This window comes from Aethina tumida, chromosome 4, assembly GCF_024364675.1.
Source record: "Aethina tumida isolate Nest 87 chromosome 4, icAetTumi1.1, whole genome shotgun sequence".
Classification (NCBI taxonomy): Eukaryota; Metazoa; Arthropoda; class Insecta; order Coleoptera; family Nitidulidae; genus Aethina; species Aethina tumida.
This window is the reverse complement of record NC_065438.1, coordinates 14,363,670-14,389,788: the sequence shown is the minus strand read 5'-3', so window position 1 is coordinate 14,389,788 and position 26,119 is coordinate 14,363,670. Positions and strand designations below refer to the sequence as shown.

The following is a 26,119-nucleotide window of genomic DNA, read 5'->3' as shown; positions in this document are numbered from 1 at the left end:
TTAAAATACCCTGTTTTTATTAAGATATTTATGATATCTACATTTTAAAATCAATTTTGATAATCAGCAGCTCATTTTATCAAGAATTCATAAGTCTCCAATATCAAATAAACAACATGATCAAAAACATATTTTTCTTACTGATGGTGTAATAAATTGACAAACGAACTCTAAATTTTGTCAAATATTTGTATTCAATATATTGACTGCTGAAAGTATAAAACAAAATGGATATTATATATCTATGTCAGTATGAAAGTCAATTTAACTTTCTTCAAGACGATTGTGCCAAAGGTTATATAGACATATGAAGGAAAAACAAATTTTGATATATAAATTTGAATTTTTTTTATTTGATAATGATAAAGTCAAGAAACCCCTTATTAAAAAATGTAAGATATGAATACTAATTAAATTCTGGCAATTTTTCATTTAATTTTTAAACTAGTGGTTTTAATTAAGCTCCAACTATTCCTTACGTTAAATCTTTTAATTTGTTCTTAATTCTCCCAACTCGATTATTTCAGCACTTTGAAAAATGCCAACTTTGAACTTGTCCATTTTTCCTGCTGGCTCGCCAGTAATGCCATTAAGAACAAACTCGCCGATTTAATTTAAAACGCAGTGCCGAGTGAACAATGCAATTAACAATCAGAATTAAATTTTAAGTCAATCTCGTCAACAATTATCCAAGGTAACGGTAAAGTTTAGAAACTCCCAAGAATTCCGGTTAATCAAATTGGGTTAGATGAATTGAGCATAGTAGAAAGTTCCCGTAGACATCAACTCTGTTATTATTGAGTAAGACTTGAAAGTTAGCGCCTAAACTGTCGGGACTAAACGACGTCTAATCTGAGTGTTATAAACGACAACGACAACGACAATCTCCGACGTCAATCCACATAAATTTAAATATCAGCCTAACTACCACTGAAACTTAAGCAACCTGATAATTCCATTACGTCCCACTCAACCGAAAACTAGTGGTCCGTCCAACGAACCGCCAAACATCCGCAGCATTTCGACGATCCACTCACAGTCAGCACATTAGAAATCCATAAATTATAGTTTAACCTAAATAGCATGGAGGGACATTGATGGGAAAAGGGGGCCACGTCGGATTTCAGTCCGGATCACGTTCCATCAGCCGTTTCGTTGGGATTAGCCTCGTCAGGCATGAATTCCTGGATGGAAACCAGCCTCGGGAAATGGATGGATATATCCTCGCAACGTTCTTAATGCCGGATCAACAATGCATCGCTTCATGTTATTGTTTATTTCTATAATCAATACGTGTTGAAGTTTAATGTGTGTTTGGTGCTGAAAGCAAAACCGTAGAATCGGAAACGCCAAATTTAGATTGCCTTTATCCAATTCCACCGTTTTATTTATTTATCATTCCACACACCTGTTGAGATCCGGCTTTAATGCGGGCCGAAGACCACGAATAAATGAATAATCGTCATAAATCTCCTAAAAAAAACTCGATGCCTCGCGATAAATCCATCTCTTTAATTAATTTCGATGGGTCGGGGGTGTAATCTGGCGGTTGCCAGGCTACGGTTGCATGTTCGATGCACATTTCGAGGGGCGAGTCTCGGACCGTACCGACGGACTAAATTAGATCCGAAGGGAAAATAGGAATTGTGCGGTCCGATATTTATCCGCAAACATCCTAGTCATCCGGCTCGTATCTTATAAATGCCATTAATAATTTCTGGCGTGGCGGAAGAAAGGAAAAGCGGGAAAATCCATACGTTGTCCTTGGTGTGCACATATGAAGTTCTTTTGTCTCCTTTTTTTATTATCTTTATGTTCCACATCTGAAATGTTTTGTTCAGGACTGATTACAGAAGGATTTTGTTACTTGTCTCCCCCCATTCTAAATTATTCCTGCGGGAGAAGCTTTTTGAGTAACAATCATTAATGGATTATTAAACAGAGTACATAAACTTTCCATTAAATTTCTTAAGATTTAGAATTATTGTGGAATCTTCTTTTTTTATTATCTTTATATTCTGCATCTAAAATGTTTTGTCAATGATTGATTACACACAAATTTTGATTCTTTCCTGTTCTTTTCTAAATGATTTCTGGAAGAGTAAAGTTGGAAGTAGTAAGCTATTAATAGATTATTAAAGAAGATATATCAACTTTCCAGTAAATTTCTTAAGATTTAAGGAAAATATACAATATTCTACAGAATAATTGTGGATTCAACTAACACAACAAAGTTGTCCTTGGTGGACATATATGAAGTTCTTTAGTCTTCTTTTTTATTATCTTTATATTCTGCATCTAAAATGTTTTGCCAGTTATTGATTACAAATAGATGTTGATCCTTTCCCCTTTCTTTTTAAATTATTTCTGGAAGAAAATTATTGGAAGTAGTAAGCTATTAATAGATTATTAAAGAGAGTATATAAACTTTCCAGTTAGTTTCTTAAGATTTAAAAAAAATATACAATATTCTACAGAATGATTGTGGAATCAACTAATACAACAATGTATCTGAAGTGTTTTGCCAGTGATTGATTACAAATAGATGTAGATCCTTTCCTCTTTCTTTCTAAATGATTTCTGAAAGAGAAATATTGGAAGTAGTAAGCTATTAATAGATTACTAAAGAGAGTATATCAATATTTCAGTAAATTTCTTAAGACTTAAGGAAAATATACAATATTTTACAGAATGATTGTGGATTCAACTAATACAACAATGTATCTGAAGTGTTTTGCCAGTGATTGATTACAAATAGATGTAGATCCTTTCCTCTTTCTTTCTAAATGATTTCTGGAAGAGAAATATTGGAAGTAGTAAGCTATTAATAGATTATTAAAGAGAGTATATCAATATTTCAGTAAATTTCTTAAGACTTAAGGAAAATATACAATATTTTACAGAATGATTGTGGAATCAACTAATACAACAATGTATCTGAAGTGTTTTGCCAGTGATTGATTACAAATAGATGTAGATCCTTTCCTCTTTCTTTCTAAATGATTTCTGGAAGAGAAATATTGGAAGTAGTAAGCTATTAATAGATTATTAAAGAGAGTATTTCAACTTTCCAGTAAATTTCTTAAGATTTAAGGAAAATATACAATATTTTACAGAATGATTGTGGAATCAACTAATACAACAATGTATCTGAAGTGTTTTGCCAGTGATTGATTACAAATAGATGTAGATCCTTTCCTCTTTCTTTCTAAATGATTTCTGGAAGAGAAATATTGGAAGTAGTAAGCTATTAATAGATTATTAAAGAGAGTATTTCAACTTTCCAGTAAATTTCTTAAGATTTAAGGAAAATATACAATATTCCACAGAATAATTGTGGATTCAACTACATATTCTACATCTGAAATGTTTTTATCAGTGATAGATTACAAATAGATTTTGACTCTAAATTATTTCTGTAGCAGAAATATTGGAAGTAACAAGCCATTAATAGCTTACTAAAGAGGATACATAAACTTTCCAGTTCCACAGTCCACACATGAAATGTTTTGATACAATTACAAAATGATTTTCTCACTTGCATTTTCCTTTTTAAATTATTCCTCCAAGCAACATATCATTAATAGACTATTAAACAACGTACATAAAACTCTCTAGCAAATTTTTTTAAAATTTAGGTAAAATAAACATTATTACAGTATCTTTGTGGGATCGACTTAAATGAGAAAGTTTAAATTGAGCCTTAAAGTTAAATAAAACAAAGTTGAATAAAAACGTTTCGATTTTAATCTGTTTTCGTAAGTCAGCCTTCCATAAAAGTGAAATTCATCAAATATCAATAGAATTTTTTAATATAAAAGCATAATAAAAAGTTGGAGGCCTCTCCCCCAATTTCACTCTTTATCATACTAAAACGGCAAAAATTTAAAAGCAATAAAACCTGAATTTTTATCTCCGTCCCGCCTTTTTATTTTGTCGAGCCGATTGGATCGTTATCATTAGGGTCCATAAAAGGTCTTTATATTGGAACTGGAGGTACGCCTGAAATAATTCCGAATGCGATCATTAAATTATGCCGAAGATATATTCTCATTCGTTCATTAGAAAAAACACTGACGAAAAGTCGCGTGCCCCAAACCCGAAATTATATTCTGAAGCGCCCATTAAAAGGTGCATTATATTATAACTTGGGCCCGTTATTTACGTGCGTTTTTATTGCTCCGTAGCTTTCATTTCGGCCCATTAATATTTAAAATACAAATTAGATCCGAACGAGGCGGGAAGAGGACCCGCTGCCCGAAAGGGGAACGGTTTTTTCGAATTCACCCCAGGAATAATTCCCCCGGAAATTAGGAAAGGAGGGCGCACGCACAAAGAAGATGTGCCCACTTTAAGCATTATAAATTGCGAACGGCGTCTCGAAACAAAGGTTCAAGTGTCGGACGTAAAATATTCAAATGGGGACGATATTAACTCCGACGGGAGTCGATCTGCGGTTTTCTCTGTATTTATTGTGGACTGCAACATTTATTATATTTAGTCCTTGAGGACTAGCAAATGTAATAAATGTAATAAAAATAATTTGGGTTCGATTTAATAAGTATATTTGTGTTAAAAAAATAAACAATATCAATTTTATTTATAAATAAATTAACAATAATTGAAAAAAATGTTAATATTTCAAGGACATTTATAAAAAAGAGGAAATTCAATATTTTAAATTTTTTTGGTTATCCTGGACTCATAATTTATCTTTATTACTAATAAAATAAATTTTATCATACATTTTTCAATTATATAATTATATAATATTAAAAGTATATTAGATTTAAATGAATCAGATTGTATTAAAGAATAAATAGATTAAATGTGTAACTTTTATGGAATAGAATACTTCATTTAAAGCATCCCTCGTATACAAATCAATATGACAGAAGGAATTGCGACATCTAGCGGCACCTAAAACAAGTGCATATCCCAACTAACCTCAAAAAGCAAGTTTATATTCTTGTCGTGTTTACATCTTTTTATTTATAATAAATTAACAAATATAAAATGTCAGATGGTAAGAGAATAATGCTAATCGATGTTTCACTCAACATAACTTAATATTCCTTGTAACTTTTCAGAGGAGGTGATAAAAAGGAGGCTCCTTTTCGACGGCGACGGTACCGGCGACGATCGCCGTTTAAATCTGATGCTCAAAATGATCGCCAAACACATATACTCGTCGGAAGAGAACCCCCAAGAGCCACAAGTCTTTCAGAAGCTTCTGGCCCAGTTAAACCTGTGCGAACTGTCCAGAAACCGGTCAGAATTGGTGCACAAAGCGACCGAAGCACAAAAACAACAGTACATAGAACTTCACAAGGAGTACGAGCAGAAAATCGCCGACATCAAGAAGGAAATCGAGGTAAAACAAAAGGAACTGGAACAGGCTAAGCAAATGAAACAGAACAAAATCATGTACGATCTGTTGGCACAGAGTGTGGCCAAGGAGCCCACTCGACAAGACACCAACAGCAAATTGACGGATCTACAGTCGGAATTAAAGGATCTCAGTGAGATGAAAAAGAAGTGTGATCTGGACCTGGACCAGAGGAGGAAACAGTGTTATGTGTTATCGACATCGGCCAATGCGTTGGCTGGTTTAATTGAAAATGATGAGAAAGTGCAAGATACGTCCATGAACGAGTCGCTCGACGATGTGGCAAACAGTCCTGGGCCTGAGCCAATGTCAGAGTAACAGTTCATTTGTGTGGACCCTTTTGGTTACACATTTGTGGTACACAAATGACTGAATTGTTAAAAATTAACATTTTTAACATTATTATCATGTACATAAAAGACAAACATTTCATTAAGAATTTTCTATATTGTGTGTTTTGTAGGTTTTAAGTTATAATGTTCTGATTTTATTGTGAAATCATTTTAAAATTTGAATTAATTAAAAATATTATAGTAAACTTTTCTACATACATGTGTATATAGACAATAAAAAATTGGTTAATTATTTTCTAATTTTTTTACTTATTTAATTATTACTGGATAAAGATTACCTCAAATTTATAGAAAAGATAAAGTGACTTGACAGACCTCAAAAAGATGTAATAACTCTTACTAATTTTTTTCAAACCTTTTGGCCAGAGAAGTAACAGAAAAAATTAAATATTTTGTACTGACTTTAAAACATATTACCTTAAAATTTCGTGTTAAAAAAACCATCCTATGGATAATTCCAAAAATAATTTGTGACGTATTAAATTAAAAAAGGCCAGCTTAATAAATTACATAATTTAATAGCTTGTCTAAAATCTGATGGGTTGATTGGGGTTATTTGGAATTAGGTCATTAAAAAGGCATCAGAAAGTTTCCACGGCAAAATTATGATTGAGATTTCCGTCAAAACGCCCGACGAGAGCCGCAGCGATTTATTAAAAAGTCCGACGTAAATATAAAATTTCGGATGGTCGAAAATTTTGCGGCACAACTTATATAACGTAAAACCCAGTGAAACATAATAAAGCACGATGATTCGGCAAAGCCGTTTTCCGGTGGGTGCACCGAGCCGGCAGGAAAAATGCATCCTGCCGAAATTGAGCCGTAACATTGTTTTCCGATAGATATTTTATGTAACGTTATAGAAGTGGATAAAGCTATAAATTGCTTTTCTATGTGAAATATGTAATAGGGCATGAAAAATCCAAAGGAAAACGTGAAGAGGGGCGCGACTGATAGGTGAAGTGGCGAAGATTTGTCCTTTGAACCCCGGCACGGGCACAAAGCAAAAACCCACGACGTTTCCGTTATTATTGGATGGTTTTTTAATGCCGCGTCTCTAACACTGTATGCACATCGGTATCCGTTCAATTGTCCGCTTCAAAGCGTCTCTATCAAATATCTGATGTGATTTTTATTTTCACAAATTTAATTTCTCCTTTCTTTAGAATTAATTAGTAGTCGGTGGGAGTGAGGCCATTAATTCGAATCCTTAATGAATTCGTTCAATTAATTCAAAACAAACCCATTCGTTATTTTGGCGGCAATCACAATCGAATTAAATCATTGGTATTTAATTACGGAGTGTTGTTTTAACGAAGATTTCTTGTAACGGAATTAACGAGAGAGAGGAGATTGTCTGTCACTCCCTTAAGTCGTGACCCTGCGAGGGTATTTAAGGAAAACAGCGATTAAGGCACATGCTATTGTTCCATTAAACCACCCCGTGGATATCAATCAAAATAACAATCAAAGTGCTTAATAATGTAATTTTTTATAGTCATTTATATTTGTATTCGGAGCTATGCTAGAACAACTTGATGTTTATCAGCGGTGCTAAGCCTGCAACCATCGAAAATAGAATTAAACCTTCATGCTTAAGAATCAGATTTATTTCTTGGTGACGAAAAAAATCAAAATATTCTCGAAACGACTTCGACGCCTTCAGAAGACCAGATTTATGTTGGACCGGTGTAAATAAACTTGTTTCTCGATGATAAAAATGTATTGACTCAAATTCTCATTTCGATTAATAAAATTTGTTAAAGCTGATTTTGATTTACGGTTTAATCATTCGGACAAGAGATTGTGTATAATAAGAGCAAATCACGCCAGAAAACAGAGACATATCTGTTTGTAATTTCGGTGCAGCAGAGAAATTGACCAATTAGTCGTGTGACACCGAAAGCTCGGCGGTGAAGTGAACCCGGTGCCAGGGTGAATGAAGCCCCGTATTGTTGATAAAGCATGTAAGCGTCACACTGAAGTCTGTGACATCGCATCTCGCTGATTACAATTCTAATCTCGGAATCAAATTTACATGTCTGATGACTAACCGTCATATTACCACGGATATGCGCTACGAAATTCGTACGTAGACTACAATAAACAAATGATGGCGGACGACTGAATGGGGGGTGGGTTGCACATGGCGTTATTACATCTTAAAGTTGAATGTTTGCTCGAACATCCGCGCTTATTTACAGTAAAATGAACGGCGTCAGTTCAAGGATTTTCCATGTTAAAATGGAAAAGTTTTTAAAAGAGAAAACCGTTTTGTATTTTTCGCTGCAAAGAGCAAAATGTGCTTTGATAGTAGTGTAAATTTAATATCACACGCCTGAAAACTCCAATAAATGTAATATTCTAATTTTTATGTGCTGCACCTACTTTTTACTTTGTATGTAAAACTCTGGAAATTTCATTTGTTACAGATTTTAAATATGTACAAGTTGTATATTATTTTGCTTTTAATATATTTTATGAAAATATATTATGAATATGAATGTTTTTCATTTTCCAAAAAAAATATTTACAAAAATATTGTTTAATGAATAATTTATGTACATTATAAAAGTATCTTTGTTATTATTGTAAATATTTCTAGAATAGGATAAAAAATTCTCGATTTAATTTTCAGCATAAAAATTCAGAAGAAATTAAAAATCTAATTTTACATATTTATCATAAAATATTTAAATGCTCTTAAAATTTATTTAAAAATAATTGTTAAAATTAATTGGTTAAATTTTTTAACAGTCTAAAAAGCCTACAGGAAAGAACAATCTAATTTTACATATAAATAAAGATTAAAATTTATTAATTAATTTAAATATTTTTAATATATTTATTGTGCATAATTTAAACTAGTTTTTAGTTAAAAATTATGGAAATCTAATTACTGAAATAGTAAATTGTAAAAATTCAAAATCATATCTATTTCAGTAATTAGATTCCCATAATTTATAACTAAAATCTCTTAAAAATTATGCACAAAAAATATGTTAAAAATATTTAAATTAATTAATTATTTTAAGAATTTAAACTGTTAAAATTTATTTAGAAAAAAATAATTATATAATAATAAAAGCTTAATGAACTGAAAAAATCTTTTTGTAATAACTATAAAAATGCAATTATTATAGTTGAAAAATACATAATGTATAATTGACCAAACGTTCTAAAGGAAGGAACACTCTAATTATATATTTAAATAAATTAGTAATGTAATAAAATCAATTGATTACTTAAAATATTTTGATTTAAAATTTTTTTACAGAAAAATAACTTCAATAAATAATACACTTATTAGAAATTGCATGATTTTTAACTGACTGATCTAAATATAATAAAGTCAATTGATTAATTGTAATAGTTTTAATATATTTTTGTCTATTATTTAGACTCATTTTAGTTATAAATTATGGTAATTTACTAAAAAATATAGATATTTTAAAAAATAAATTTTGAATTTAAACATTTAGAATTTATTTACAGAATAATAATTTTTAGTAATAATAAACTAATTAAAGCATTTTTAATGAACTGAAAAAATCTTTTTGCAACAATAGTAAATATTCAATTGGATGAAAAATATATGATTTATAACTGACCACTATTTCTATAGGAAGGAACAATCTAATTTTACATATGTTCATAAATAAATTAAAAATAAAATTAATTAATTAATTTAATTGTTTTTAATATATATTTTATATTATTTAGGCTAGTTTTAGTCAGTATGGGAATTTACTAAAGAAAATAGATAATTTTTTAAATTTTTATGCTTTGAAGATTTAAACTGTTATCATTTATTTACACAAAAAATAATTTGTAATAGTAATAAAAAATTAATTGAAGCATTTTTAATGAACTGTCACAAAATCCTTTTGTAATAACTATAAATATCCAATTGGATGGAAAATATATTATTCAGAACTAAACAGAAATTTTACCATCTAATTTTATATAGTAAATAAAATAAAAATATAATAAAATTAATTAATTAATTTGTGTATTTTTAATATATATATTTTTTTATATTATTTAAATTTGTTTTAAATTATGGGGATTCAATTACTATAATAGATATTTTATAAAATTTTTATACTTTACTTATATATAATTTTAAAAAATAATAATAAACTAATTTAAGCATATTTAATCAACTGAAAAAATCTTTTTGTAACAACAGTAATACTCTAATTAGATAGAAAAATGTGATTTCTAACTGGCCAAAAATTTTAAAGGAAGAAACTGTTTAAATTAAAAAAAATAAAATTAATCAATAAATTTGAATATTTTTAGATATATTTTGTATATTATTATTATAATAACAAACTGAAACGTTTCTTATTTTTTATAAGAACTGTATAAAATTTTATGAAAAATACATAATTTATAAGTGAGAGAAAATTCTTAAGAATTGAACAAATCTAATTTTACATATGTCTATTAATAGATAAAAATAATAATTTAAATATATTTAATTTATATTTTATATATTATTAAGACTTTTTTTCAGTTTTAAATTATGGCAACTAATAAAATAGCTATTTTTTATACTTTGTTTAATAATTTTAAGTATTTAAACTGCTAAAAAAGTATTTTTAATTAATGTGTAAAAATTTATGTTTGTAATTATTGTAAAAGTATTTCACTAATATGTTTAATAAAAATTCTTTAGGAAAAATATTATCGTGTTACCAAAATTTTTTTATTTTGCTCAATAATTTTAAGTATTCAAAGTGAAAATTTTAATATAATTGGAATCTATTCATATTCAAGTCATATTTCCATAATAAAAAATATAAGCTACAACTCTTTTATGAACAGAACAATGAAACATTTCAATTCAGGTGAAACAAACATTTGGAAATGCCTGGATTTAAAAAAATATATAAACGTAAACGTAAATCCTGAATAGACAATATAATTCCAACTCAAATCTCATCACTGCCATTTATATTATCCATTTATTTATTTTACACAATAAAGATTGATGATATTACAGTCCCAAAATCCCCAAACGTTCAGACCGCATTAATGGAAATTAAACTATCCCGATATGATAAAACCTTTTTAATAATACACAATTAAAATAATTAAAGCTTTTAAAATTTATCAGCCACCATAACTTTACGAACGTTGGCCATTCAATTCCGACAAGTCCAATCGACGTTTTAAACGTCGAGCCATCATAAAAACATCGAAAAATTGATTTCACCCGCCCGCGACTCTACGTGGGTGCATCACTCGACTCATTTGTAACGACATCCAAGGGGCCGCACTCGGATGATCGGTCCCCCCATCGAACTAATGCCGGGACAGCTTTAAATTAAGGGGTGGGAACGGCGTCTGTCGTGAAACGGAGGGGTGCCCCCGTTGCAGCCAGCTCCGAGATGTGACACAAGAGAGTTTATATTGGATTCCTTCAAGTTTCCACACTAAAATAAAAGTTCCAATCCAATCAGGCCGCCGCCGTCGCCGCAGCGACGTTTTGTTTTCGTTTTTCGCCGTCGAAGTGTCAATCGGTGCCGCCGCTCCAATTAAATACGATAATATTTTGTTGCCGTGTAAGACACCGGAATTATTGCCGCCGCCTTAACTGCGCACCCGAAGAATGGGAAGGACGCCGAGGATAATTCAGCGGCGAATGGCAGAATAAAACGGGACGTCATCCCGCTCGAGTGTGTTAGGAGTATCATATGGACGTATTAATATATTTTCCTTCCATATCTGCTGCGACAGCAGCAACGAAATGAATATCCAGCGACGGCCATTTAACATTTATGATTATACGATGACGTCATAACTCCTTATATGGACGTGGAACACATGGATTAAAGTGGATTGTAAAAGGGCCCCCGATGCTACTAACTGTCCACGTACGTCGTCGGTTTCCACCTACGGCACGGCACTACAATTTTTCCATCCATTGTCGTAAAATTGAATGTTATTAAATAATTAAAAACGGTTTTGGGCTTTCGTTTAACGTGGACGGTTTAACGGGGCGAGTTAATAGGTTGTGAAGTGCTTTGTTTCTCTTAAACGGTTATTTGTACGGTGAGTGGTTGAGGGTGTATCAATAAAGGAAACTTAATTACACACTTATTTCATATTTTGGTCGTTTACAAGGGCAGTAAAACGACAATATTTCTGTAATAAAAGAATGAAATAATGTATTTTATGGCAATGATTCATAAGTGTTTTGCAAATTGTATTTAAATATTTTATACACCATATTTTGTTTAGCATACTTATAATTACAATTAAAATAATTAGTTTTTTATGTTAAAACCTTTTAATGTATATACTTTAAAAAATATTCAACCAATAAATTTACAATATAATGATTGCAATAACTTATATAGATATATCACATTTTATTTTAATTATATTATTTATATATTTCTAAAATAATTAGCATTTCTAATAATAACATAAAAATATAAACAAGTAGATTTATTAAAAACATTTTTAAATAAATTAAATTATTTATAACATATAGAAGCCAAGATTATTTGAAGAATACACAATATATTAAGAAAATCTTTTAAATTTTTTATTATAAATATTTAGTTAATTATTTCAAAATAAAATATAAATAAATAAATATAAATTATCATATTCATATATACTTACAACCTACTGTTAGTCGTACGATAAAAAATATTTACTTAATTTTGTTTTTAATTAACGAAAAATTAAATATTTGTATCTGTTATTTACATACGTATTATTTATATTATAGTTATAAAGTAATTACGATGTAGCTTAAAATGTTTTTTATGGAAAAATTATTTATTTATTTTATAACAACAATAACATATGTATTATTATATTTATTAATAACATATAATTTTTAAACAAATTAAAATATGTATACATCTGCTAAATTTTGAAAGAATTTTTTTTTTAATTTTATGTTTTATATAAATAAGCTAAAATGTATTTTAAGAATATTAAAAAAAATCTTAAATATTCTTATTGAAAAAAATTAATATATAAAAAAATTTGTTTATATTTTAAAATTATTTATTACAAATATTTGGATTGATAAAAATATAAAAAATATTTAACTATTTGATTAAAACATGTATTTTTTAAACAAATTAGAATATCTGTATATCTGCTAATTTTTGAAAAAAATACACATTTTAATATATTAAGAAAATCAATCTACATTTTAAATTTATTTATTATAAATATTTCAATTTCTTATTAAAGGTTCACACAATAAATAAATTACAATTTTAAAGTTTTTGTCTAAAATGTTTTTATATAAAATTTTTTTATTTATTTATAAATTATCTACGATTTACAACTGTAACATAAAAAATAGGAAACAATTAGATTGATTATAAACATTATTTTAAACAAATTGGAATATTTACTTATTATGTATTTAATAGTTAAAAAAATACCTTAATTTTATTTTCTATATACAGAAATTAACATTATTTAATTAAGAAAGAAAAGAAAATATTAAGAAAATATGTCTAAATTTTAAATTAATTAATTATAAATAATATGTTAATTATCTCAAAATGAAACATTTAATGTCATTATTAAATTGAACCAACCATTATTTAACATTTTCAACAATAATAATAATATTAAACCATTATATTTATTAAAAACAAGTATCTTTTACTTAGAATATTAACCTATATATTTTGTTCTTTTATATAAAAGTTAAAATATTTTTAAAAAGTTGAGAAAAAATAGTTTATATTTTTAAGTGTAGAAGTCAAGATTATTAAAAAACACACACATTAATTAAAAAAAAATGTAATATTATATATTTAAATCACCTGTTATTTATTTCAAAATAATATATTTATTATCATTATTAACTATATCATTACTACCATTATTTAACGTTTTCAATAATAATAAAAATATTAAACTATTAGATTTATTAAAAATAAGTATTTTTTAGTTAGAATTATTCACTTATTGTGTTAACTTTAATAAAATAAATATTAGTTTATTTCTTTTATATAAAAATTAAAATATTTTAAGTTAAGGAAAAATATTTTTTTATTTTTTATATGTAGTAGCCAAGATTAATAAAAAACACACATTTATTAATAAAAATTTTAATATTATTTACTATAAATAAACATAATAAAGTGTCAGAATAAAAAACAAATTATTTAAACTAGTATATTACATATAAATTTTGAAACTTGAAATATACTTGATAACAAATTTTAACACACCGAAAATATGAAGAAATACAATACAGTATAGAAAGATGACAAAATAATTTTTTAAGTCAAAATAGAATATTTACTTATTTTCCATTTACCAATTTTCAATAAAAACAATATTAATTTTATATTTATTATTAAAATATTGCTATTTTAAAAAACTAAAAAAAATCAACAGTACAATCTATTAAAAATTATTAAATTAAAATTATGCCAAATTTAAATTATTTCATTTCAGATATTATATGTATACAAATTATATTATATAATCGAAATGTTTCTTTTAATAAATTAAGCAACTTTTATGCAAAGATAATTAATTAAACTGTTTAATAAAAATGAAAATTTTTTATTAATTTCAAAAATATTCCAATTATTAATAGCAGGGGTAAATTTTACTTATTTACAATATTATTGTTTTTAATTAATTTTGTTATATACACAAATTCTTAAGAGCATTTATAACATAACAATAAAAATGTAAATCATTTGCGCATCCACCATTTTTTAAATACTTATTTTGCTTTTTATATATATAATAATTTTTATAATAGAATAATTTAATTTTTTCAAAAACATTAATTTATTTTTTTAATCATTATATTATTCATCTCATAAATTAATTTAAAAAAGTTGCTGAACTAATATAATGTCTAATTTATTGATTAAAAACAGTAAAGGAACCATTTATTTTAAAATTTTGTACCTACATAATTACACAGATTAATCAACAGAGACACGAATTCCGTATTAATCCCTCAAATGTTCACACGATTAATAATATAAAGTAATTCCCTTAATCCGCACCGTTTCAATCGGTAACATCACCGACGATAAATTTGTGTATTAAACTTTGGTCCATAACGCTCGGATGGAAATATAATGAAAACTACTTGCAATAATTCAGGCGGAACAATGACAGGAATTATTTATAGCACGGCGAATAGAAATTCAATTTATTACTAAGTAGTAACAAGCAACAAGAGCTTTCGCACTGGTGCGCCGGATAAATCCATTTTCAACGGCGGCCCGATAATACAGATGCACACAGATGCATCCGTATCGCTCCGCGATTTCTATTAAGCCGTTGAAAATGAAAGAACAACGTGAAAAAACTGTTCTCGTGTACGCCCGTACTTACCCCGTTTAGTGAGGGTGGAATATCTGAAAAATAAAATTGAAATTTAATTACCTACGTTAATTTACGACCGGTGCAGATGAAAATAAAACAAATCGGCACGTATGCACGGAACGGACGTATAAAATATACTTGTTTTAAAATCGTAAAATTTCTAATCCAACTATTCACATTTGACTTTATACGCGTCTGTTATTATATTCGGTAATATAAAATACGAAATTAAGATGAATTACCTGTTCCACGTTATTTCGTTTCCGCATAAACTCGTGTCATTCGTAAAATAGGAATGATAGGTAAAACTAATTAAGGTTTTACTGTCGGTTTGGGGGAAACAGCATATTTCTAGGAATGGAGTTTGTCTTAAAACAGGACAGTTTCTCTCAGGAACTATTAAAACTATCTCGGTTTAGCTGGAAATTTTATAATTCTGTGTCTTACTTTAAATTTTAATTATTTTAGTTAGTTCTGTAGGAAAATAGTTAGTATTTGTGTACAAGAATATATTCACGAAAGTTAACAAACTTAAAATTATCAGTGTTACGAATATTCTAAGCTAAATTTTGAAAAAACTAGATTATATATTATATTATTTGACTTTTTACATATTTTCAGTCTATAAAACATGAAAATTTTAGTTCAAAAATGATTTAAAATATTTAAAAATCAAATAAAATACAGTATTAAATAAAACTAAATAACAATATTTGAAAAATATTTAACTATTTTTTGTAGATTTAAATATTTAAAAATGAGGAGCAAATTAAATTTTAAAACATGGAAAATATGAATAAAATAAATATTTAGATAAAAATTTAAATAAAAAAAATATTTTAATATTAATTATATAAAAAATTAATAAAATACAATAAAATCTCAAAATTACAAAAATTTTCAAATAATTTTATAGATTTAAATATTTTCAGCAAAAGAGGAACACAAATTATTAAAATATAGAAAATATGAATAAATAAAATTTTACACAGATTTAAAAATATATAACTTTTCTAATTCTTTTTATATTCCAAAAAATAAAGTTTGAATGAGGAAATGATTTTTCAAATATTAATGCGGTTTTTAATATAACAGGGGAACAAAATAAAATTTAAAAGGAATATTATAATATATAAAATATGAATAAATAAAATTATTTAAAAAGTATAATAAAGTTTTAGAATAAATAATTAAATATTAAAAGTAACTTTTCTCCTTCATTTATATTCCATAAAAAATAAATTTTGAATTAAATAATGATTAAAAATATTTACAAATATTTAATATGTATTAAATAATTAAATATTAAAACTAACTTTCCTAATTCTCTTATATTCTATAAAAAATTAAATTTAAATTAAGAAATAGTTAAAAATATTTAAATAGAAATACAATATATTAGAATCACAAAAATTCCAAAATTTTTCAAATATTTTTGTAGATTTTAAGCAAAAGAGGGACACAATAAATTATAAAAAGAATATTAAAACATATAAAATATGAACAAATTAATTTCTATACAGATTTAAGAAGTATATGTTTTAATTAAATAACTAAATATTAAAATGTAAAAAAATGACTAAACTGAATTTTTAGATTTTTTATTGTTTAAATTTTAAATAAAATTTTTAATAAAATAAAAATATAAATAAATAAAAATTGCGGAAAAAGTTTAATAAAAAATGAAATAAAAAAAATTATTAATAAATCAATAAATAAATATTTAAAAGTTCCAAGATTCTTAATTAAATTAAAATAATACAAAAATTACAGAAAAAAACTTAATTTAAAATAAGATATAAAATTATTAAAAATAAAATGTTAATTTAATTAGATTTCGAAATATTAAAATGTATAAAAAAATATAAAAATTAAAAATTATTTCATAATTTAAAATTTACACAATTTAAATACACTTAAACAAAATAATTTTGGAACACAATAAATAAAGAATATTAAAACGTATAAAATATTAACAAATAAAATTCTATACAGATTTAAGAAATATATGTTTTATATTAAATAACTAAATATAAAAACTAACTTTTCTTATTCTTGTATATTCCATAAAGAACAAAATTTAAAAAAAAAAAAAAACATTTTTGCATATTTTTTGTAGATTTAAATGTTTTAAGCAAAAAAAGAATAGGATGAACACAACAATTTCCATAAAAAAATTAAAAATTGAATTAATAAATGGTAGAAAATGTTTAAAATATGAATAAAATATATTAAAACTAGTAAAATCTAAAAATTTTAAAATTTTCCTAATATTTTTATAGATTTAAATATCATTGGGAATGAAATATTAAAACTGACTTACATTTTTTTACATTACACAAAAAAAATTTGTGTAAAAGTAATAGAATTTAAAAAATAAATATTTATTTAAAAAAATTAACCACAAATATCTTGAATATAAAAGAAATTAAAATTATCAAATATTTAAAATAAACAAAATTTTTAAAAATAATGAATTTATAAAGAAAAATAAATATTAAATAAAAAAGTAATTAAATTAAAGTAATTGAAACATTGATATAAATACCTAAAAAAATTTTATGTCAAACTTTCAAAATTTGACAAAAAAAAAATTAATGCTTTGAAATATTTAACTAATTTATTTCTTAAAGACAATATTTTATTAAAAGAAATAAGAGTATAGCACTGAACATTCAACTTTCGTCTATTATTAACTCAAATGTGTAATTTAGCCCTCCCTAACTTAATTTATACACAATAACTCCCATTCAAATTCCACGAAGACTATTTTAATCACCTTGAACAATTCTGATCCAAAACTGAAGCCGTAAATTCAACGAAACAGAACATTTGTCGCTCCCCACTCGCACAATAATTATGACTCAGTTTATGCCGTTGCAATATTCATAGGGAACATTAACTAAATCTATAACAATTTGAGACGTTGAATTCAAGATAAAGGCCAAAGAACGGCCTGGGGAGTGTTTTAATGAAGGCGCCGTTACGTCACCAGTTCTCATTTAGTATGCCTTTGACACGTTTTAGTCTAGTTTACATACTTTATAAATCCCAGGCGTTATTACAGTAATTGTATATTGTGTACGTTCCTCGTTTGTGATTAGAGACAACGTTAACACCGCACACATGCACACAAAAAAAAGATATAACCCCGACCCACACACCTTTTAATCTATTTTGACGTCTAGTTGTGGGCAGCAATTACAGTAATTTCATCATTCATGTTTTGTGTGTGTGAAAAACAAGAAAATTTCGACAGGTATATGGTAAACCGTCTGGAGGAATGCAATTAAAGGGCCGCTAACACAAAATAATTACACTATCCCTCATAGTGGAGCAACAAATTAAAAAACATACTTATGCTATACTATGAAACAAACTTGATATTTTTGGTTTTCGTGATAATCTTATTAATTTAATTGAGAGTTACGTGAGTAACAGAACTTGTTACGTCAACTACAATGGATTTATATTTCAGACTTACACTGCACCCTCTGGCGTACCGCAGGGGTCTAACTTGGGACCCCTATTATTCCTTTTATTCATCAATGACTTGTTAAGTTTCTTTTTATGCTGTGATTTAGCCTAGCTGATGATCTGAAGCTGTATTATCAAGTCTACAGTATTATACAAGCTCTTACCCTACAAAGTGATATTGACACTTTGATAGTATGGTGACAGAGTAACAACCTCCAGCTAAAAGTAAAGAAACTCTTTATTGTAAGTTACACCAAACGTAAATTGCCAGTCAAATTTTCTTACAACAGAAATGGAGGCGTGCTGGTGAGGAAGAATTACTGTTAAGATCTGAGAGTTTTATTTGACAACGAATTATCTTTTGTGTCGCAAATAATGGAAGTTTCTACATCAGCTTCCAAGATCTTGGGATTTGTCTTAAGAAACTGAAAATTGCTAAATTCTCAAACTGCATTACAGACTCTGTTTTCTACACTAGTACGAAACAAATTGGAGTATTGCAGTATTGTCTGGAATTCCATTTACACTTACCATCAAATTAGCTTGAAATCTATTCAACGACGATACCTTAAGTACTTGAGCTTTCGTAAAAACAATGTGTACCCTGCTTGTAACACCCATCACAATCTATTGGTGCAAGAACATTCTATGGACTGACTGCTAGTAAGAAGAGAAAAAACGTCAGCAAAGTTTCTTCTCAATATATTACATGGCAAAATTGATTGTTCTTATATACTAACCAACATTGGATTTAACGTGCCTAGAGCTCTTGGATCATGAGAAAATTATGAATATAAATAAAACAATAAATATAAATAAAATTATTTCTATTTTATTATTATTATTTCTAGATTTTTAATTGTTTAAATCTTATCAAAAATAAAACAAATTTTTATACAAAAATTACAGAAAAAAACAATTTATTAATAAATAAATAAATATTTAGAGTTTCTTGAATTCTTAATTGAATTAAAATAACACAAAAATTAAAGAAAAAATTTAATTTACAATAAAATATATACAAGAATAAAATAATTTTAATTTAAACTGTTAATTTAATTAGTATCGAAATATTAAAATTTATAAAAAATTATCAAAATTAAAAATTATTTTTAAATTTTAAAATTTACAGTTAAAATAAATGTAAATAACAAAATATTTTTTGTTAAAATATTGAATTAAATTTTTAAATATTAAAATGTCAAAAAATGTATAAATTAAATTTTTAGATTTTTAATTGTTTAAATCTTGTCAAAAGTAAAAATATTAATAAAACAAATTAAAATAAATAAATAAAAATTTAGAAATTCTAGAATACTTAATGAAAATAAAATAATTTTTATTTAATACGTTAATTTAACGAAATTTTGAAATCTAAAATATTTACTTTATATAAATTAAAAATTATTTTAAAATGTTTAAATAAAATAATTTCATTTAAGTTGACTTAAACTGAATTTGTAGATTGTGAATTATTTAAATCTTATTTTTATCTCAATTTTATATACAAATATAAAAAAAAATTGTAATATAAAACAAAATAAAGTATAAAATTATTTAAAAAAAATGTATAAATAAAAATTTATAAAAATTCTAAGATACTTATTAAAATAAAATAATTTTAGTTTAAAATGTATCTAAAATGTATAAATAGAGTATTATTTAAATCTGTCAAAAATACAATTGAAAATAAAATGAATTTATATAAAAAATATACGAAAAAATTTATTGTAAAATAAAATAAAATATAAAATTATTTTAAAAAATAATAAAAATTAGAGAATATTTAACTGAAGTAAAATAATTTTAATATTTTGAAAAATATGAAGATTTATAGAAAAATTATAATGCAATATAAAAATATTTGCAAAATATATAAAATTTATAATACAAACAGGTATTAAAATGTTTAAATAAAATAACAAATCAATTTTGTAAAAAATGTACAAATTGAATTAAATAATTGCATTTTAAAATGTATAAACATTATGTGTAGATTTTGAATTAATTAAATTAGGTTTAAGATATTAATATATAAATTTAAAAAATATTAATTAATTCAATTATATAAATATTGGTACATATTAATTTTTTAAACTTTATGTAGAAAATTTATGCACACATTTTTATATAAAATTGAAAATATATTTAAGTTTCTTGTCAATATATTACATGGCAAAATTGATTGTTTTTATATACTAACCGACATTGGATTTAATTCAAGAAGCAGCGTTTCTCACACCATTCCAAGACATAGAACCAATGTTCTACTAAAAAGCCCATCAAACATACTGTATAACTGACAATAATATGAATATTTGAACGTACATTTTTATCAAGACAAATGAAAGTTGCTCTACATATGAGCGATACAGAACATCCTCCACTTTTTGCCCGTCCTCGTCCTGCGAGACTCGGCAGGGAGGATTAATTAGAGTCGTCCTTATTATCGCGGCGTGCGGTGGCAATGCGAGTGACAGACATCAAGCACACATTGACTTAGCGCCCGCCTAATTAATCCGTAATGAAAGGAGATTTAATAAGAGACAACCAGACGCAACGCAAACTTTATTTCGGCACTAATGATCCTAACGCCCCCGAAGACAGGCCTTTATGCAGACGTAATTCAAAGCCCGATCCTCCCGCGAACGCATAACGATATTGTGCGCCTGTTTACGGTTGACTTTTTACTTAATTAAGGGTTTCGTTTTAAACAGTGACGGAGTAAAACCGTAAGTTAATGTTGTCGTCTTCCAAAATCGCATCTGGACTCTCGCCCCGGTGTCGTCGTCGTCGGAGTTTTTCGAATACGCTCGAAGGCGAAACAAAAGGTGGAATCCCCAGTTCGTAAATAAGTAGGAAAATTGGGTTAAACAGTTTAGAACAATGGCTCCCGCATCGAATGAGAAACAATCCAGTTCTGTTTTACGTCGACGGAAAACGAAGTAAACCAAACTGGCAGCGAACGAACGGAGGGTGAACAATATGGTCCTTTGCATTCGGTGCTTTATATTTAAATAAGACGAAACTCTATCTATTAATCATGAGAACTATTCAAGGTTTCTGAGTGTAGTTAAGATGTTAAGTACTTCAACTGCGCTAACGTATTGTATTGAGTGGCACATGTTGGATATTTTATGGATTATATACTCGACTATTGGATTCGCCTAATTGAATTACAGCCACACACAGGATAATTTGAATTATTATTGAATAATTAGCACCAGTTGTTTTAGCAATTAATTATTATGATTATTGTATTGCGTCACTGTGTTTAATGTAATTTAACAATTACATATAAATAGTTCAATGAAATTGTAATTTAATGATGAATTTATGTAATAACAGTAACAAATTCTTCAATTTTTATAAAACCCATATTTTTTTTTTTTTTGTTAAAATCTCAATTGAATATAAAATATAATTATTTAAAGATAAATAATTAAATTACGCATATAAAATAAATAGAAATTTACTTTTTAAAATGTCAGAAATTGACAAAATACAACAAATAAAATATATTTGTAAAAATAATTATTCTAAAAAATGTGAAAAAATATGTGACTTGTGTGGTTTTGGATCATGAAAAAATTATAAATATAAATAAAATATTTTTATATATTACACAAAAATAAAGTAATTCATTAATTTAACATGTTGTTATTAAATTTTTAAAAAGTATATAAACTGAATTTCTATTTAATTGCTTAAATTTTGTCAAAAAAAATATAAATAAAACAAATTTATACATAAATATTACGGAAATAAATTAATGTAAATAGAATAAAGAAAATATTAATAAATAAATAAAAATTTAGAAATTCTTGAATACTTAAATATAAAGAAAAAAATTAATATAAAATTAATAAAAACTAAAAAATATTAATTTAAAATTAATTAATTAATTTAATTAGATTTTGAAGTAATAAAATATTTAAAAAACAATTTATAAAAATTAATAATTATTTTAAAAATGTTAAATTTGGATAAAGTAACATAAAATAATTTTGTTCAAAATATAAATTATTGGGATTAAATGTCATTAAAATGTCAAAAAATGTATAAACTGAATTTCTAGATTTTTAATTGTTTAAAATAAAAATATAAATAAAAATATATAGTATAAAATAAAATTAAAAAAATTACAGAAAAAATAATTTAAAATAAAATATAAAATTATTAAAAATAAAATAATTTTAATTTAAAATGTTAATTTAATTAGATTTCTAAATACTAAAATGTATAAAAAAATATAAAAATTAAAAATTATTTTTATAATTTAAAATTTACACAATTTAAATAAATTTAAACATAAAATATTAATTTGTTAAAATGTTGAATTAAATTTTTAAATATTGAAATGTCAATTTAATTGTTTAAATCTTAAATAAAAGTAAATATATTATATTATTATATATAAAACAAATTTAGGTATAAAAATTCCGGAAAAATTTTATGTAAAATGAAATAAAAAAGTATAAATAAATAAATAAAAGTTTAAAAATTCTATAATACTTAACGAAAATAAAATAATTTTAATTTAACATGTTAATTTAACGAAATTTTGAAATCTAAAATATTTAAAAAACAAACTTTATATAAATTAAAAATTATTTTAAAATGTTTAAATATAAAACAATTTTATTTAAGTTGACTTAAACTGAACTTCTAGATTATGAATTTTTTAAATCTTATTTTTATCTCAATTTTATATACAAATATACAGAAAAATTATAATATAAAATAAAATAAAATTATTTAAAAAAATTAAAATTTTATAAATTTTAGGATACTATTAAATTAAAATAAAATAATTTTAATTTAAAATGTCACAAAAATGTATAAACTGAATTTTTACAGTGTGAATTGTCTGTCAAAAATAAAATAAATTTATATAAAACAATTACGAAAAAATTTATTGTATAATAAAATAAAATATAAAATTATTTTAATAAATAATAAAATTTAGAGGTGTTAGAATATTTGACTGAAATAAAATAATTTTAATTTAAAAAATCATTTGAATTAAATTATTAGAAAAATATAAAGATTTATATAAAAAATTTAATATAATATAAAAAGTATTTTTATAAGTATACGTACATAAAATTTCTAATAAAAACAAGCATTAAAATGTTTAAATAAAATAACAAATCAATTTTGTAAAAAATATACAAATTGAATTAAATTTTAAAATATTTACACATACATATGTATAAACTGAATGTCTAGTTTTTGAATTGTTTAAATTTGGTTAAAGTTATAAATATAAATAATATAAAAAATTCTTCGAAATTAATTTAATTATACAAATATTAGTATATATTAATTTATTTTAACTTTATGTAGAAAATTTATGCAAACATTTTTGTATAAAATTGAAAATATATTTAAAATTGTAAAATCTCACTAACAATATAATATAATATTAAATAAAATAATTTTAATTTAAAGTAAAAATATTTCTTTAAAATATAAATTATTAAGCTGAAAAATTTGTAAAAACTAAAACTAAACTAAAATCTTGTCAAAATTAAAAAAACAAAAACAATTTACAAATTTGAAAAGGTAAAAACATAAAAAACAATTTATGTAATAAGGTTAAGAAAATAAAACATTTTTTGTTAATAAAAATAAGAAAATTTGAGCCACGTCATTCAGGTTTTGATGAAAATCCTTAATTTAGAAAAATGTTGGAAAATATAGTGTAAAATGTAGCAGAAATATTATTAAAAACTTTTTCTGCGTACTAATTTAAAGGTCCTTAATCTTATTGCTACTCATTTTTTGTACTCATAAATCGACTCATAATTCCAGACTCCCTTCCTCAAAAAATTCGAAACGATTAAGTAAATCTGGAAAAAAATACACGGGCACAATCCCAGTTAAACGCAAATCCGGAGGAAATGCCATAAAACGTACAATGGATGGTAACGAGGGACGTTGCGAAAGAGAGAAGAAAAAAAAATAAAAGATGTGTATCGAGGTGTAAAGGAGTAGGTTAGGCGGGACTAATAAACTGCGTGAACGTATCACTAAATCTTATAAGCCTCGAGTACATTTCGTTCACGGGCTTGTCAATAAATCTAGCCCAGATCCATCTTTAATTCATGTACGCGTTGCGTTCCATTTGCCGTCAAAACAATCGGGCCCTTTGTCACTTAATTAATTAACTAAGAGGTCGACTGTGAGAATTTAATAACTCCAGCCAAAATCACGAGAGTAAATATTAATTATTAATTACTAAATAACATTTAGTCAACAGGATAATCACCATTATAATAAACAATGTTGTTATCAACGTTTCAGAAGCTGAAAGTAAGATGAACTCCTTTTCTGTACGTTCTGTGTACGTTTATTATTTTCATTTTCAGAAAATATTAAAAATAGGCAATTATTACTGGTGTGGGGCGTTAATTTCTTGGAACAGTGTAACTCCATTAGCTACAAAAAGTGTGCTTATGTACATTAAAATCCAAATAAGTTACGGCATCAATTTTTCATTTTCCCGTCCACTGTAACAATATTCTTTGTTACAACCAATACATAACTTCGTGGAAGAGCAGAAAGTAAAGGCGCACATAAGTGCTGGGCTTGATGAAAGCTCACATCCTCTCCAGAATCTAAACGGGAATGATTTATGTGCTTTTTCCTAGCATTTTCATGGAATTTATGGTAATGTAATTCTTTTGAAAGCCGTTGATTACATATAGATTCTATTGAAATAACTGAAACACGATTCAAGTTTTTGGGGGCAAAAAGAGGTAAGGAGAAAAAAGTAAAATGTAAAGCTTGCAGTTTATGAGCCAGAACTATCAGCCATCGAGGAGAATATAAATTACCTTATAAACTACTTCTTAATTTTCCGCCTTTCAAAGAGTTGCCTTGATGAAATCTTGTTGTAATTTAGTGCTTGTTACATCGATATAAAGTTGGTAAATTTTGCACTTTACACGTGCAGTTCAGTCAAGAAACTAATCTAAATTAAAGAGGAAATTTTGAATAAATTGCAGTCGTGTTTATCCTTTAGGATTATTGGTTCGGCGAAAGAAACACGATAAAACTCTGGGGGCAACCGATTTTTTCCTGTTATTTAATTTTATTACAGTAAGTGAACGGGGCATAAAACTTTTCCGGCAGAATATATATTTCACAAGGAAATAATAAGCAAAGATGAGGCACACACTAATAAATATAAAACTTTATAGATGGAAAGTTTTTATATTTCGAGATTCTTTTCCGTTGGCGTTGTACTTTTTAAGTCTAAGATTACTAAAACGTTCGTAAATCTTTCATAAGAAACTTTTATTGTGGTTAGATTCGGGGCACGTACAAGGACACGGAATAAAATGGTGAATATGTAAATATTAATATACTTTACAAGGCTTTTTTATCGATTCCATTTTTATCGCAGCGCTCGATACAGATTATATGGATTTTATGCAAGCAATTTTAAAACACTCGCAAGTAATCGCAAGTTGGGGGATTATCAGTGCCTTCGGTCTGGAACACTTTTCCACAACCTACGATTTTTTTCTATAAAAAATTGTAG

General features: G+C 25.7%; 2 protein-coding genes across 2 annotated transcripts in view; both read left to right on the top strand.

Annotated features, from left to right (window-relative positions):
- LOC109605404 (uncharacterized) overlaps positions 1–26,119 on the top strand; it is a 136,163-nt gene that overhangs the window by 88,316 nt on the left and 21,728 nt on the right. The window lies entirely within an intron of this gene.
- LOC109605402 (THO complex subunit 7 homolog) lies at positions 4,904–5,982 on the top strand. The gene is made up of 2 exons (XM_020021972.2): positions 4,904–5,026; positions 5,091–5,982. The coding sequence occupies exons 1-2, from the start codon at positions 5,017–5,019 to the stop codon at positions 5,705–5,707; spliced, it is 627 nt and encodes a 208-aa protein (XP_019877531.1). The 5' UTR covers positions 4,904–5,016; the 3' UTR covers positions 5,708–5,982.